Source organism: Diplotaxodon limnothrissa, linkage group LG18, assembly GCF_057381915.1.
Source record: "Diplotaxodon limnothrissa isolate DT_005_m linkage group LG18, D_limnothrissa_male_GT1.1, whole genome shotgun sequence".
NCBI classification, from domain to species: domain Eukaryota; kingdom Metazoa; phylum Chordata; class Actinopteri; order Cichliformes; family Cichlidae; genus Diplotaxodon; species Diplotaxodon limnothrissa.
The window spans coordinates 32,601,122-32,614,250 of record NC_140613.1 but is presented as its reverse complement, the minus strand read 5'-3'; the positions used below and the strand labels follow the sequence as shown (position 1 = coordinate 32,614,250).

The 13,129-nt window shown below is 44.3% G+C and overlaps 1 protein-coding gene across 3 annotated transcripts in view; it reads left to right on the top strand.

Moving 5' to 3' along the window:
- The window catches only part of LOC146613998 (growth factor receptor-bound protein 10-like), a 50,669-nt gene extending 38,824 nt beyond the window's left edge, over positions 1–11,845 (top strand). For all 3 annotated transcript variants that reach the window (XM_085378862.1, XM_085378863.1, XM_085378861.1), the window contains 12 exons: positions 55–211; positions 2,481–2,596; positions 3,686–3,760; positions 4,484–4,621; positions 4,776–4,886; positions 6,464–6,562; positions 6,664–6,741; positions 7,910–8,026; positions 8,499–8,565; positions 8,684–8,771; positions 10,379–10,472; positions 11,508–11,845. In XM_085378862.1, coding sequence (XP_085234988.1) covers positions 55–211; positions 2,481–2,596; positions 3,686–3,760; positions 4,484–4,621; positions 4,776–4,886; positions 6,464–6,562; positions 6,664–6,741; positions 7,910–8,026; positions 8,499–8,565; positions 8,684–8,771; positions 10,379–10,472; positions 11,508–11,654 — 1,287 coding nt within the window. In that variant the 3' untranslated portion in view covers positions 11,655–11,845. The remainder of the gene's footprint in view (positions 1–54; positions 212–2,480; positions 2,597–3,685; positions 3,761–4,483; positions 4,622–4,775; positions 4,887–6,463; positions 6,563–6,663; positions 6,742–7,909; positions 8,027–8,498; positions 8,566–8,683; positions 8,772–10,378; positions 10,473–11,507) is intronic.
- Positions 11,846–13,129: the final 1,284 nt, after the last annotated feature.

Sequence of the window (13,129 nt, the reverse complement as noted above, 5' to 3'; positions counted from 1 at the left end):
TGTCATGTACACATATCCTCACCACCCCTCTTATGTGTGTGTATGTGCTTTCAGATAGTGAAGGTGTGGAGCGAGGATGGGGCCGGCAAAGTCGTGGAGATCCCGGCCGACATGACGACTCGAGATGTGTGCCAGCTGCTGGTCTACAAGAGCCACTGCCTGGACGACAGCGCCTGGTCGCTGGTGGAGCACCACCCCATCCTCGGCATTGGTAAGAATCTCAGTGTTCTGTGTGGATCCCAGTGCGGACAGCGATGCTCGATCCTCGCCTTTTTTTTCCTCCTTTCTTTTTTGCAAGAAAAGGGATTAAAGCTACTTTGGTTCTTGTATTGTGTTTATGCAGTGATGAAAAGGTGATTAAACACCATTAGAAGTTTCAGTGAGGTCGTCAGATTGTTACAAATCTGTTACATTATAACATTTTCTAAAAAAACCTGGGAGCTTTGATTTTACTTTCCTGTAGATTAAAAGAAAAAAGCACATAATGCGATCCATGAAAAAAGGAATTTTTTTCTTGTAGCTTCTAATAAGAGAATAAACGCTTCCTGCTAAATCTCTGCATATTTGCCTTGCGTGTGCTTTTCTGCAGGTGTGTGTGCCCTGTGTATTCACTTGATCACAGCACCAGTGTTTGCATGGCTTTACCACTTGAGAGGGAGGTGTGGTGCTTGTAGGATTAAGCATTTTCCATGTTCTACTCACATGCTTTTCCCTCCCAAATAGTTTGCTCAGAGAGAGGGTGGGGGGAGCGAGAAAAAAGAGGTAGAGGGGGCGGGAAAAAAAAGGAAAACATAGGACTCGTGCTTCGTTTCTTCACTTTTGCCGTGTGTCCCTTTTTGAAGCTTTATTTTTTTTCTTCTTCTTCTCTGGGTCTGCCTTTGTCCTCAATGAGGCTTTCCTCCTCTCGAGTCGTATTTTTAGAGTCAAAGGATTGCTTTGTGCTTTCCTGCTTGATCTGCGTTTCTGGGGGGGGAAAAAAGTGCACCGGAGCGATGGAATGTGAGGTGAGGAGAGGAGAGGAGAGGGAAGAAGGGAAGGAGAGATGAAGGGAGAAAGAAAGAGAGAGACAGACAGAAGGTGGGGGTGGAGGGCGGAGAGGCCTGGGACTGAAGCGTCATACCAGAGCTGCGAGGAACCAATCGCCGGTCTCTATTGGACGAGCCCCTAGCCTTTCTAGCCAATCGGCCCTTTCCTGACTGTCCACAGGAAATTCCCCCACTTGTAGCCAACGAGGGCGTGCACGAGCGGACGCGCGCAGAGTCCAGACATTTCCACCCCTTAACTACAGCCAGAGCTAAGCAAGAAAAAAAGAAGTGAGTACAGCTTCAGTTTAGAAATGTGTGTTTGTGCCTCAGTGAAACAGGAGAACCCTGCCTGCACGTCCACGTCTAACTGGAACATCCCACCACTATCAAATTCTTACCTGCATCACTCTGAGATCATGTGCCCTCAACTTAAGATAGACGAGGACACGCACACACAAGCAAGCACACACACAAAGAAAGTAACTGGGCCTCCGTGGTGCACAGTGAGCAGGTTAGGTCTATGTGAGCCTGTAATGTGTGGTTGTGTGTTTGTCTGTGGTTTGTACTTTGCTTATGGCTTTGCTGCTCTCAGCAATCAGCCTAAATAAATGACATCATCTTCCTGCAAACCCCCCCCCTCCTCCTCCAACACCACTACCTTCACCTCCTCCCTCCTCTGCCTCACAGCGCCCCTCCTTATTTAACCTCTTAGTTCCTCGCCCGTCTCTTAGTAACAGGCGATGTTTTTTAAAAAAATCAAAAGTATTTATTTCTTGCTGCGTCATTGTACACAATGCTGATGTGGGGGTTAATGTGGCTAAATTTCTGCTGGAGACATCTTATATGGATCTCTGCATGTTTTTAATTCATGGACTCTGGCATAGCAGCTTTCCATGAATCACAGTTCTAAATAATCCTTATTATTATCTTTGTTCATCCTCTATCTGAAACAAGCCAGCATTCTTCTGATTGGCAGCAAGCAAACAAAAGGTTCTTGTATTTATTCATATATGTGAACAGCTTATTAATACTCTGTTACTCTGCGAGACACTTTAAAATAAAAATATCCTCGACGGTTCCAGTGTATGGCACTGGAATTACATTCAGGTTCAGCGCCTCAAAAGCTGTTTTGTTCAGCCTGCTAGGGGATGCAGTTACAGCTCACAGTAAGTCCTTTAGTGACAAGGACACTTCTAAATATGCTGTCAACACAGGAGGGAGGAAAAAAAGTGGAAATGTATGCAAAAGAGCTGCTTGTTATGCTGTGGATGAATCCCTAAAATGAATCTAAATAAGAACAATGAACGGTGTTTTTGACATGAAAATCTTTTTAGTATACAAATGAGCCCTAAAAGCCGCGCTCGCAGATTTAAAACCGGACGGTTTCTGTTCGACGCCGTCCCCAGAGGGCAATTTCTTTTTTTTAACATTGCCTGTGTCTGTGCCCTCATTCAGAGAGATGTGTGGAGGACCACGAGCTGGTGGTTCAGGTTCAAGCCTCCATGAGCGGTGACAGTAAATTCCTCTTCAGAAAGAATTATGCCAAATATGAATTCTTCAGGAACCCCCTGGTGAGTCTCCTGCATCCCTAAAGTGACCTTTCTGTGACTGCCTCGGTTTAGCACGCATCCCCCACAGAGCCACGTAGACACAGCAGCACACACACACACACAAAGAGTGAGAGAGGGGGAGAGAAATTGGGGTTCAAAAGGTTTTTCATCTTTTGATGTTTTTGAAATGCAGCAACAAATTTGTTGCTAGCAGCCAGCACCTCTGTGTTTAATCGTTTTAGCCAAAAATTAGAGGATTGTTGTGTTTTCGGGGTTTTTAAATCACCTTTTAGTCATTTTTCTGTTCAGGAATCGTCAATTAGTATAAGACAAAGAGTCACAGCTGGGGTTTTAAGCCCTCATTACATGACGGGTAAATGGCAATGCTAAAGTATTTTAGCTACACTCTCTGCATTTCCCGTTTCATTCTTCCTCCTGGAAGAAGCTAACGGTTTCAGTTAAAACTCATCATTATCCTTTTATCCTACCTTCAGACAGGTGCTAAAATCTCAAAATGCAAAGCCGATCGTCGTTTTTTTAAAGACGTACACGTCCCTACTTCTGGCAGCCAGCGACTCTGCGCCGAGCGGCCTGCGTGGCATCTTTTCTGGCGATGGACGCAGCGTGGGGCTGTTACTGTTGTGTGCTGGCCGGGTATACGGTGACGACATTGCTGTGGGTGATTTAGGTGTGTGTCAGAGCCAGCAGGTGACCTCAGCTCTGTGGTAATGAGCACAGTAAAACACAGGAGTGCTGGCCACGGCTTGTCAATCACGCTAAGAGTAGCGCTGCTGGTTAAAGGGGATTACATCAGCGGGTGAGATCATACTGCATCTACTCCGAGGGCTGGAGTGCCCTCTCTCTCTGTCTCCGCACCACTTTGGCTCTTAGTCCTTGTGTTGATTGAACACTCACACATCCCATACACACACACACACACACACACACACACACACACACACACACACACACACACACACACACACACACACACACACACACATTCTGGATAGAGAAGCACTATCCTAAGTGGTCTGTAGTGCCTCTCTCTCTTTCTTTGTCTCTTTGTCTCTCGCTCACTGGCGATCTCCGTGTGTCTTTTCCATGCAGAACTTTTTTCCGGAGCAGATGGTGGCTTTTTGTCAGGAGTCTGATGGCTCAATTCCTCCGTCACAGCTCTTACAGGTGAGTTGATGACTCAGTGAAGCAATACTATGAATTATACGAGCCCTGATATCTCAAGAGCGTTACCATCTGTTCATCCAAAAATATGCATGCGCATGCACAGACAGATTATGGTGCTGCGCTCAATTTGCTTCCCGATTTTTAGAAATATAAAATAAGCTGCCTCATTATTTCACTGCGATATTCATTTTTAATTCAGATTTTCATTATGATCTATTTTAAAAGCAGATACCCAAACAGTGCTGCATTCACTTCCCCTGCAGCAGTGCTATTATAGTTATTTTTATTTTATTTTGGCTTGTTCTTTTTAATTCAGTTTAGTTTTTAATATTTGAAAATGTTTGTTTAGTTTTGTTTTCTCTTAGCTTCAGTTTGAGTTTTAAGGTCACAGGTCAGATTTGGGGAAAATCACAGTTATTGCAATAAAAACACAGAACGTGTTGAACGCGGTTGACTCATAGAGACTCATCCAGACTTTCAGCAAACACGTCCACTAATGCCTCATCAGGCAAGCTGTAATACAACTTTTTACCCAACTAACAAACACTCAAACTAAGGATATTTATTTTAGTTTGTTTTCCAAGTTCCACCAAATTATTTCAGTTAATTTTATTTATTTATATTTTATTTTAGTTAACAAACCATATTTAGTTTTGGTTAATTATAATATCCTTGCCCTGCAGCAGTATTAACGATAGATGTTGTTGTGCGTTCGTTTTCCAGAACTTTCTGAACTCAAGCAGCTGTCCAGAGATTCAGGGCTATCTGCATGTGAAAGAGCCTGGACGCAAGTCCTGGAAAAAGCTCTACATGTTCCTGCGCCGCTCCGGCCTTTATTACTCCACTAAAGGAACATCCAAGGTGAGAAAGTATTGCTTTATTGATTGTGGAAGTGGTGTGAAGTAAACTAGATCTAGGGCTTGTCAGCTGCCTAATCCCACAATTTGTGTGTGTGTGTTTGCGCTTGTTGTGCATTAGCTTAAATCATATATCGCCACCCTCACAACCCCCACAGGAGCCCCGGCACTTGCAGGTACTGTCAGACCTGGAGGACAGTAACGTCTTCACCGTCATCACGGGCCGAAAACTTCACAACGCCCCCACAGACTACCAGTTCTGCATCAAGGTAACACACAGACAAACCACAGACTGTAAATAAAGATGCAGCCACAGTGACATCACCCACTGGTTTGTGAAATCATGTTTTGAGGCTTCAGATTTTTAGGATTTTGGCCGCTTGGTTGTTATTTTTGTGGAGCCAGAGGTGACTGCGTTTGGGTGGTCAGAAAGCTGCATCCATAAACAGATATGTGCTATATTTAGCCATGATTTCATCCTAATTTTTGCTAAATAACATGGAAGTAGAACTTGACTCAGCAACACTGAAGCTAAGAGTTCTCGAATAGTTTGTTAGTAGAAGTAGTCACACTTCAGGCCTTATTATTAGCCACATAATTACACACAAAATGCTCCAAAAGGTACCAAATGCACAAACGCAGTTAAAGTGCAGTGATTCAGATTAGCTGAAATGTAGCTCAGCGGGCAGCTAGCAGCTACAGCTGCTAATCCGCTAATACTGCATAACTTCAACTTTAATAAAGTTTCAGTGCATCAGTAACAATGACTGTATACAGTCATTGGTCAGTAACAACACATCTCACCTCTCATTCTGTGGTTATAGAGGAAAGAACTGGCTGAACAGACTGTAAACATGCTGGGAAGTTGTGCTAACATGGGAGTCTGTGGGGATTGGTTCAGTCTTAGAGTCAGCCTCTAGTGGTCATTACAGGAAGTGCAGTTTTTAACTTCAGGGCTCCCACTAGAGCTAAAAAATGTCTCATTTGACAGATTTTTTCACAGTTTTGAAATCTTTATTTAAAGTCAGTACTTCTCTGCATATGTTGTATGTAGTGGGCGTGTCTGTGAGGACACATGGGTTTAAAACAGCACAGCAGGGGTTTAAACACACTCTAGTACTGTGCCCCGCTCCGGGTGGTATCTGCGGTGGGCGTACCTGCTGATCTGGGATAAGCTCAGGGGGATAAGCAGGGATGGCACAGGGAATCTGGCCCACCTGACCTCTTCACCTCTCTTTTACACACACACAGACACACACGTGCTAGACGATTGGCGTGTCAGATGCTGTCAGCAGGGGTGACAGTGCAGGATTGGGTGAGGGATTTTTCTTGGTGGGGTGAGGGGGTGGTGGGGTTTGTTGCCATGGTGACATGAATGAATTTATCAGTATGGGGTTGTATTTAGGGAGCAGTGTGCCTCATGCCCTTATTGGTGGTGGAAGGAGGAAAGGAAAAAGGAAAAAGTCTAAGCTGTGATTTTGGACAGAGTTGCCTGGAAAGTCGCAACTCTGTCCATAAATAAATCATAAAAAAATAGATTTTCCTAACCTTACTGTATCACTTACTTTCATGTTATTTGACTGCATGCAGTGTATAAATATTTAATAAAGATTGGGTCATGTGGAAAATGCTAAATTCTTTTCAATCGACTCCTGATTGCCACTCTAACCCCCAAAGCAGTCAGATCTTTGCTGTGATTAGGGCGCAGACCTGTGCTGACGAGCACAACAGTGGCTGCACTGTGACTGTGTTCTGGCACGGTCACATGAAGCCTTATTACTGTTCATGTTTGCGATGTGCATCTCGTTAATCTAATTCCCCGCTGCGTCCTCTGTTTGGTCGACAGCCCAGCAAAGTGAGGAGCGACTGCAAGGAACTGAAAATGCTGTGTGCGGAGGACGAGCAGAGCAGGACTTGCTGGATGACTGCCTTCAGGCTGTTCAAAGTAAAAACCCTGCACTTTTCTTGCGTCGCAGTTAAACATTAATTAGTTAGTTGGTGCTTGGATGTTAAGCTGATGCCTTCTCCTCTCTCCTGCCCCCGTAGTACGGAATAGTGCTGTATCAGAGCTACAACGTGCCCCAGCAGAGGAAGTCTAACCTCTCGCCTTTTACTGCACCTGTGGTGAGGATCTGCTCTCTGTGACATCGCCTTACTGCAGCTCTGCTCTAACAGCAGGGACGAATCCAGATTGATGCATGAATTAGCCGATAGTAATCTTGGGACGAAGCTCAAAGCTTCTTAAGAGGAAAAAACTTGTTTTATTGAAATGCTGAAATAGATTTTTATATTCGGATGACCAGGCTACTGCTGACGTTTGCTGCTAATGTAAGCAGACAGTTTACAGCAAAATGGCATCCATTAAAAAACATCTTATCCTATTTTTTTAATAAGTGAATATTTACATACTGTTCCAACACATGCACAGTTAACAGGAGAATTGTTTTTTGCAGGTGTGATGTGTAATCCCCTCGCACCATGAGGTGTTGAAAAAGGTGTCATAAGCTGCTTTGGAAAGATTGTGAATAGAATTAGTCGCAATTCTCCACAATTGAAGTCTGTGCCCTAACCTTAAGATTAGATACTTCTACAGCGAGTTAGCCTGTGTTTAAAACTTCACACACATACTCACAAACCCCGCTATCTGAAAGTGTTAGGCGATCAGTGGCAGCTCAAACTAAAAGCAGTTCCACTCAGTTTTCCTGATGTTTCCTGAACTCAGCGTTCAGTTTAGAAGCTGAAGCTGGGTTTGCCACTGCGCTTGTTCAATAGAGTAATGGTGTATGATTATCAAAGCTTTTAGGAAACGGTTAGAAAGACCGTGAGAAAAAATTAACACAGCAGATCTTCGAGCATTATGTTTAATTAATGTAACTTCTTCTGAAAGGTGTTAGGATATAATATAACAACGACTCCTAAAAAGGGGAAAAATTAATGTTGGATTATTTTGTGAAGAGTAATATTATTATATTATATTATATTATATTATATTATATTATATTATATTATATTATATTATATTACATTTATTATAAGAAAGTCTTGACTAATTTGAGTCCCACAGCCAGATAGCCAGCAGAGGCTTGTGCTTTTCCTCAAAAGGGGCATTTGTGGATTGACTAAAGTGGGTCTGTGTGCAGACAGGATTTGTCATGCTCCAGTGAGTGTGTCTGGCTTGTTTAACCCTTGACCCTTGTCTACCACCCCTCCACCCTTTTTCTTGTATGCCCCCTCCCTCTAACCCCTACCCAACCACCATCACCCTCCACCCACCCTGCCGCTCTCCAAACAGCGAAGCGTATCTGAGAATTCCCTGGTTGCCATGGACTTCTCCGGGCGGACCGGTCGCGTCATCGACAACCCCATCGAGGCCCAGAGCGCCGCCCTGGAAGAAGGGCATACCTGGAGGGTAAGCAGAGGGAGCAAGGATTCTGTTCTGCAGGGTGGGCTTAGATAGGAAATAGAGGATATCTGACTAGAAGTGCAAACGTATTCAAGCCGCAGCTGCTTTGTGTGATTACCACAGAATATGCAGGAGTTTCCCAGTATATTTAAAAATTGACTGCTTTTATGGATGGTATGCACTGAAGCCTTTCATACCCTACAAGGCTGCGTTTTCTTTGTGAATTAAAGTGTGTAGTAGTTGCACTTTACCAAAGCTGTGCATCCTTCAGTAGAGTGTTTGTTATTGGACTAAAAAGAATTGAAGAGAGTGATTCACAGTAAAACATTCCTGTGTTTGTTTTGGTCCAAAGTGATGTTTAAACATAGTTTAGTTTGCCATGAGGGTTACACACGTGATGGGCATGGCTTAGGGACTTTGACTTTGAGGGAGTTTTGTTTTACATGATGATATCTAACGATAAATGTGGTGTTTATAGAAAAGGAGTCAGCGTATGAATGTCTTGGGCAGTCCCAGTCCCCTGCATCCATCTTCTCTGAGCACAGGTACTCTCATGTGACACTGGCCTAGCAATAACACCATGAGCAGTATAAATACATTTACAAATATATATAATATGGTTGTGTCTGTCTGTGTGCGTGAAAAACTTCCCGTGTTTTTCAGTGATTCACAGGACACAGGTGTGGTTTCATGGTCGTATCATGAGAGAGGAAGCCCACAAAATGATGATACAACAAGGCCAAGTCGATGGGTGAGTTACGACATTGTCGAACGGAGAGCGCTCCTCACGTGAAGGCTCCGGGAGGAAGATAATTTTGTCAAAGTAGTCCAAGTGCTGTCAGGATGATTGTGCTTTGGTTCGTCAAAGCAACAACACACACAGAGCAAGTTTTAATGCTTTCCAGAAACTGCAAAAGAACACTGCTCAAAAAATTACTGGAGCACTTTTTAATCAGAATATTGCATCAAGTCAGTTAAACTTCTGAGACCTGATGTGGTCAGGTTAGTAGCAGAGGAGGTTTTAATCAGCTTCAGCTGCTTTGGTGTTGATGAAATAAACAACAGGTGAACTAGAGGGGCAACGATGAGACAACCCCCAAACAGGTGGAGGCCACTGACATTTTTCCCTCCTCATCTTTTCTGGCTGTTTCTTTCACTAGTTTTGCACTTAGCTTGGGTCTGTGTCACTACTGGTTGCATGAGACGATACCTGGACCCTACCAAGGCTGGACAGCTTGGACAGTACAAACCAATCAAGATCAATGCGAGCCATTACTAGAAGATTTGCTGTGTCTCCCAGCACAGTCTCAAGAGCATGGAGGAGATTTCAGAAGACAGGCAGTTACTCTGGGAGAGCTGGACAGGGCTGTAGAAGGTCTTTAACCCATCAGCAGGGTCCACTGTGCAAGGAGGAACAGGGTGAGCGCTGCCAGAGATACAAAATGACCTCGAATAGGACACTGGTGCAAATGTCTCTGACCAAACAATCAGAAACTGACTTCATGATGCCTGAGGGCCCGACATCCCCTAGTGGACCCTGTGCTCACTGCCCAGGACATTGGAGCCAGATCTGCTTTTGCCATAGAATACCAGAATTGGCAGCTCTGTACTTTTCACAGATGAGTGTAGGTTCACCCTGAGGACGTATTAGAGACATTAAAGGATGTGGAGAAGCCGTGGAGAACATTATGCTGCCTGTAACATAGCATGACCGATTGAGTGGTGGGTCAATGATAGTCTGGGAAACACACAGACCTCTACAGGTTAGGTGACAGCACTCTGACTCCCATTAGGTATCAGGGTGGAATCTTTGGAGCCATTCTCAGACCCTACTCTGGTGCTGGGTGGATCCTGGTTTCCTCCTGTTGAATGGGAATCTCTGATCTCATGTGGTGAGAGTATCCACTCAATTCCTGGAGGATGAAGAAATTGATACCATTGACTGGCCCTGCTGGCCTGACCTAAATGCAACAGAACACCCCACATTATGTTCTATGTTTCAGTGCATCTGAGCAACCAGGTTGCACCTCAGTCATGCCCTGGTCCATATCTGGGAGGAGATGCCCCGGTACACCATCCATAACCTGCTGCATCATTTTAAATTTTCAGGATGTCTTTGAATTCAGCTTTCTGTAGGTTGATCATTTAGTTTTCATCAAACGATGTGGCATCTTTTCATCCTAACACATTACCCAGTGGAGTAATATCCAACGTGATTTTTCAAAGTGGTCCATTAATTTTTTTGAGCAGTATATTCAAGGTGTGTATTATCAAGCATATGGAAATTCATGGTAGATATGTCAGTCCTTTTTATAAGGTGGTTGAACTAGTTCTCATGATGTAATCTTTTTCTTTCAGGTTATTCTTGTTGCGGGACAGTCAGAGTAATCCCAAGGCATTCGTGCTCACCTTGTGCCACCACCAGAAGATCAAGCACTTCCAGATCCTACCGGTCAGTGTGATTACAAAGCAAGAAAAATCTCACCGCCTCTGTTAAGATGCACTGAAATGAGAAACGGTGTGAAAATGACACAAATTTGACTTCTTGTTATAGTCTGACTGCTAAACTGCAGTCACAGTCTCATAAACCAGCTGCTGTGGCTTGTTGGCATCACCGGCAAAGGAGTATATTTGTCCCCAGAAGCAGGTCCATCTTTAAAAATAGTCTGCGATGCAGTTTAATTCTATAGTGTAAAAAAACCCTACGGCAGACTCTGCCCAGCGAGCCTGCTACACTCATTTAGCATCACCACCAACCCGTGTCCAAAGTACGCTGTGCTTTTTTAAGATTTTAAAATGTTTTTTTGCTTCCTCCCAGGCAGCCGTGCACTTAGATTTGTTTTGCTGCAGGACAGAAATCAGCTCGAAACAGCTCAGAGGAAACAGATCAATCAGTTATTGACAAAGATGCAGTTGCATGGAGAAAGTGTTTTAACTTTATTTGGAAAAAGGTATATATGTATTTCAGACTGATTACATTGAACTGATAATAGATGGCCATTCTCCTCCAATGGAGTTTCTGTCCGTTCAGTCAAAAGTGTAAATGTTAAAAATGCCCAGTTGATAAAACTCATTCATGTTCATCCATCCCTGATATTCTAGTGTGGATCAAAGTGACTGATAGACAAACTAATCTGTAGGAGTATAAAATTTGTTGGTTTGTAGTTTATATCGTCAAAGAAATGCAAAAAGTAGCCAGTCGGATCACTCCACAGACTGTACTGAATATTAATGTCATCTCCAGGTCTGAGAAGGGATAATGTCCTAAACCTAACCCTAAACCTAACTGGCTTCATTAGTGTTTGATATTAAATCATTTGCTTATCTTATAAATGCAGTACAGTGGCCTGGCGATGTAGACCTGGATGTGATCATCTGTTTGCACTCCTGTCAGATGTTCCATGTTTTATCGTTACCTCATAAAGATCAGTCTCTGTCATGTGGTGTCTAAACTATCTCCTCTCCTCCGTCTGATTCTGCTCTGAAGTGTGAGGAGGACGGTCAGGTATTCTTCAGCCTCGACGACGGCGCCACCAAGTTCACCGATCTGATTCACCTGGTGGAGTTTTACCAGCTTAACAGAGGAGTGCTGCCCTGCAAGCTCAAACACCCATGCACCGCTGTGGCCTTGTGACACTCCTCCCCCCCAAACCTTTCTTTGCACACCTCTCTCCCTGAGATCTCCCTCCCTCCCCTTCTGTCCCCTTTACCCCTTCCCTTACCAACGCAGTGGGGGTTGAGGAGATGGAGAAAAGTTACGTCCTGTTTTGCGGATGTGAACAACTCTGCTAGGAGCCAGGACTGGAAGTCGATGTCCCCCAGTGGGTAACGGCCAAGTGTCGAAGACTGTGGACTCCTGCGGTTGTTTTGTTATTGGTGTTCAGACCCCAGAAAAAGACCAGCGTGATGTGAAACCACAAGATGGCTACAGTATGTTTCCAGTGGGTCTCTTGGATGGATCCCTTCCTTTAGAGTCCCAAACCTTTCAGCCCCACCCACCCACCTTCCCCATCCTCCAGGCCTGATAAGCTGTGGTGCCCGCCCTGTCCTCGATACCGAGGTGGGCGGGGAGCGCCACCTTCTGACTTCCTCAATGATCATCAGGGATGGACGGGAACCTCCCTGGGTCCCATCAAACTTGATCCAGGAGTTTTCTCAACCTGTGCAGTCCAGTCTGGATAAGCTGACACCCTGCCCTCCACCCCCCGGAAACACCTTAGCGGGGCATGACGTGGCATCGCTGCCGTGTCCCGACCCACAGACCCCTGATGCAACCCCAATCCCGCCTCCACACGAGCTCAGAAAAAAGTCGGGAGAGAAACGAGAAGTCGCTGAAAGGCAAGACGAGCAGAGCAGGGGCGAGGGTTTGCTGAAAGGACAGAGGAATGTTTATCAGGAAGGCTGTACAAGCCTCTCTTGTAGAGTTGATTACTTGATGTCATTTTAATGCTGTTTTATTACTGTTGATTCAATGAAGAACTTGTTTTGCACTCCCGAGCGGACAGACGACAGCTCTTTAGCTAAGAGAAGCTGCCTCCTCTTCCTCCTTCACTCCCCTTCTGAAAAGCACGCATGTGAATTTCCATCAGCTCTGGCTGGATTACGGTGGTGTGGGAGCACAGTCACATCATGCAGTGCTTTCCAGTAAGGTTTAAGAACATCTAACTAACCTCCCCAGCCGTGTGTGTCGTACCAACAAGACCACAACAATTAAAAAACATGAATGTGCTCTTGAACCAGCTGTAGGTGTCTCAAGACTTTAAGGAAGAAGAGGAAGATTTTCAAATAGACTCACTTTAAAGTGTGTCGAGCCCAAGCTTTCTACCATTTCGGTCTTTTTTTTTCCAATCAAAATGGTTATTTTATCTGTTGGTGAATTTGTCTTTGAATGTTTTCCTTTTACTAAATAATTTCTGAGCTCTCTGCTTGCACATTTTTAAAAAAATCAGCCTGATTTGTTGTCGATGGGTTGGAGCTGTCGTGTTCGGATTCTGACCACTGTTCCCTCGTTGAAAGCAACAAAAGCACTCTCGAAACTTTTATTAAAAACATTTTAAATATGAAATTTGAACAAATTACTTGAAACGTGAACTCAGTTGTCTGTGTGTC